Source organism: Otolemur garnettii, unplaced genomic scaffold (assembly GCF_000181295.1).
Source record: "Otolemur garnettii isolate 467f Iridium unplaced genomic scaffold, OtoGar3 scaffold00015, whole genome shotgun sequence".
Classification (NCBI taxonomy): domain Eukaryota; kingdom Metazoa; phylum Chordata; class Mammalia; order Primates; family Galagidae; genus Otolemur; species Otolemur garnettii.
In genome coordinates, this window is record NW_003852410.1 from 1,282,312 (window position 1) to 1,285,678 (window position 3,367).

Consider the following 3,367-nt stretch of genomic DNA (forward strand, 5'->3'; position numbering starts at 1 on the left):
CCCTTGGTAGAGTACTGTGGCGTCACAGCTCACAGCAGCCTCAAACTCTTGAGTTCAAGTGATTCTCTTGCCTCCGCCTTCTGATACAATACTCAGCTATGTTTAGAGACGAGGTCTTGCTCTGGCTCAGGCTGGTCTCGAACCCGTGAGCTCAGGCAGTCCACGGCTTTGCTAGGATTACAGGCATTAGCCACCATGCCTAGCTGCCTATTTTTATTCTTGCCTCACAGATGAGGAAACAGACTACCTATAGGTTAGGAACTTGCCCAGAGTCATACAGTTCATTGTTATCCCATAAGGATCTGAACACAAGAGCCTCTGACTCTTTTTTTGAAACAGAGCCTTACTATTGGCATGATACATAGTTCACAACCTCAAACTCTTGGGCTGGAGTGATCCCTCTACTGCAGCTGTCAGAGTAGCTGGGACAACAGGCTCCCGCCACAATGCTCAGCTAATTTTTCTGTTTTTAGTAGAGATGGGTCTCACTCTTCCTCAGGCTGGTCTTGAACTCCTGAGCTCAAGAAATCCATCCATCTCAGCCTCTCAGAATACTAGGATTACAGGTATTAACGACCACACCCAGGCAAGAATCTAAGTATGCTATATGCCTCTCTGGAAATATTATCCACATATATTACTCATCTCATTCTCCCAAACCCAATGAGAAAGATGGTAATATTATCTGCATTTTACAGATGAAGAAACTGAGGTTCAAGAGAAGTCATGTTGGCAAGACCAGGGTTTGAACTCAGATCTTGAACTGGGACTCAGTGCAGAGCCGTGTGCTCTGCAATGGGGTTGCCTGGAGTCCTGCCCAGGCCCGACCACCTCACCTGCTTATAGATGAGCTCAAAGGCTCCCGTGTTACAGTTGCGATCCAGCCTCCGGTCGATGACCACCCGCAGGGTGTCTGCTTGCACACCGGCACAGAGCTTGGTGGTGACAGCTGTGGAGGGTGCCATAGTGGGGCTGGCATTGATCTCGATCAGCCAAGGTTGGAAGTCCTCTCCAAACACAAAGTCAGCACCATAGAGCTCGAAGCTGGCCTTCCGACACTGCACAGTGTCTTGGGAGGTCTGAAGTGCATGGATCACGGCAGCCTTCATGCCAGGCACAATGATGGTAGACCAAGCGTTTGGGGCCCCCATCTCCTGCAAGTGGGCCTGGAACCTCTGGCTGGACCACATATTGTCTGAAGGCAGCAGTGGATGCCGAGAGCACGAGTTTTCCAGGTGCTTCTGAATGGAGTTGTTGCACAGGTGCACCGAGCTGGGGCAAAGAGCAGGAAGCTGAGGTCTGGCCCCTGTGCTTCTCTTGCCCAAATGCAGGCAGGAGATGCAACCCCAGACTGTTCAACTCGAGATAGGGCGCTACTAGGGGTAGGGGTGGGGTACAAAAAGGACAAAAGCCTGGGCCTCACCACATCCTTCTAGGGCCAGAACCAGTCTTTTCCCTTAAGACTCTTCCGAGGGCTCTAACTTCAGGGGCTACTGTATTAAGTGCTTTGTGTGTAGTTGCAGTTAACCCTCCCAGTGCTTGAAGATAAGCTGGGTAAGAGAATGGCCCTGTGGTCACCAAGACATGTTCAAGTCCCATCTTCACCATTAATTACTTGTGAGATCTTTTTTTTTTTTTTTTTTTTTAGACAGAGCCTCAAGCTGTTCCCCTGGGTAGAGTGCCGTGGCATTACAGCTCACAGCAACCTCCAACTCCTGGGCTCAAGCGAGTCTCCTGCCTCTGCCTCCCAAGTAGCTGGGACTACAGGCGCCCGCCACAACGCCCGGCTATTTTTTGGTTGCAGCCGTCATTGTTGTTTGGCGGGTCCGGGCTGGGGATTCGAACCCGCCACCTTAGGTGTACGTGGCTGGCGCCTTAGCCGGTTGAGCTATAGGTGCCGAGCCTACTTGTGAGATCTTAGGCAAGTCATCAACCTGTGCATTCCTTACATCTGTAAAATGTGGGTAAACAGCACCCACTTCATTATTTTTTGGGTTTTTTGTTTGTTTTAAAATAGAGTCTCATTCTATTGCCCAGGCTAGAGTGCCATGGCATCAGCCTAGTTCACAGCCAACCTCATCTGGGCTCAAGTGATCCTCCTATCTCAGCCTCCCAAGTAGCTGGGACTATAGGCACCCCCCAATGCCCAGCTAGTTTTTATTTTATATTTTTATTACTTTAATATAGTATTTATTTGCCAATTAAAAAATTTTTAGATTAGGCTTGGTGCCCGTAGCACAGTGGTTATGGCACTGGCCACATGCACCAAGGCTGGCAAGTTTGATGACAACTGCAACAAAAAAAAATAGCCGGGTGTTGTGGCAGACGCCTGTAGTCCCAGCTACGTGGGAGGCCCAGGCAAGAGAATCACTTAAGCCCAAGAGTTTGAAGTTGCTGTGAGGTGTGACACCATGGCATGCTACCCAGGTTGACATAGTGAGACTCTGTCTCAAAAAAAGAAAAAATTTTTTTAGATTAATATATAGGTACAAACAACTAGTTTTACTTTTTTTTAAACCTATTTTTAGTAGAGACAGGATCTAGCTCTTGCTCAGGCTGGTCTTGAACTCCTGAGCTCAAGCAATCCACCTGTCTTGGCCTCCCAGAGTACTGGGATTACAGGCAAGAGCCACTGTGCCCAGCCTGATTTTGTTTTTTGTTTTTTTTATTTTTGAGATAGGGTTCAGGTCTGTAGGCCGAACTACAATGCGGTGCAATGGTGTCATCACAGCTCACTGCCACCTCACATTCCTGGGCTCAAGTGATCCTCCCACGTCAGTCTGTTGAGTAGCAGGGACTACAGGCACATGCCACCACCCCTGGCTAATTTTTCTAATTTTTGTAGAGATAGGGTCTCAGTCTACTTAGGCTGGTCTTGAACAACTGGCCTTAAGTGACCCTCCTGTCTTGGCCTCCCACAGTGAGATTATAGGCATAAGCTATTGCTCCCAGCTCTTATTGGGTTTTATGAAGTAATATACACAAGTGAAGTAATAATTACGAGTGAGGTAATATACACAAAATGTTTTCCACCTATCATAAATGAAATAATAATTGATACCCATGAGTTTTACACTATTCCCTCAATGGATGCTTAAACATGTTTTCACTTGACCAAAGTCATACAACGTGGAAGGTGAAGAGATGGGATTTGAACCCAACAAACAGGCTTCAACAGGGCTTCCTCTCACCACCTCGAATTAATACCACATTCTGCCTTTATCCCGCTGAATTTTTTTTTTTTTTTGAGACAGAGCCTCAAGCTATCCCCCTGGGTAGAGTGCCAAGGCATCACGCTCACAGCAACCTCCAACTCCTGGGCTCAAGCGAGTCTCCTGCCTTAGCCTCCCAAATAGCTGGGACTACA

The 3,367-nt window shown here is 47.8% G+C and overlaps 1 protein-coding gene across 1 annotated transcript in view; it reads right to left on the reverse strand.

The window, feature by feature from the left end:
• LOC100941641 (tubulin monoglycylase TTLL3) overlaps nt 1–3,367 on the reverse strand; it is a 26,924-nt gene that overhangs the window by 6,876 nt on the left and 16,681 nt on the right. Inside the window, exon 10 of the mRNA XM_023510622.1 lies at nt 837–1,272. Coding sequence (XP_023366390.1) covers nt 837–1,272 — 436 coding nt within the window. The remainder of the gene's footprint in view (nt 1–836; nt 1,273–3,367) is intronic.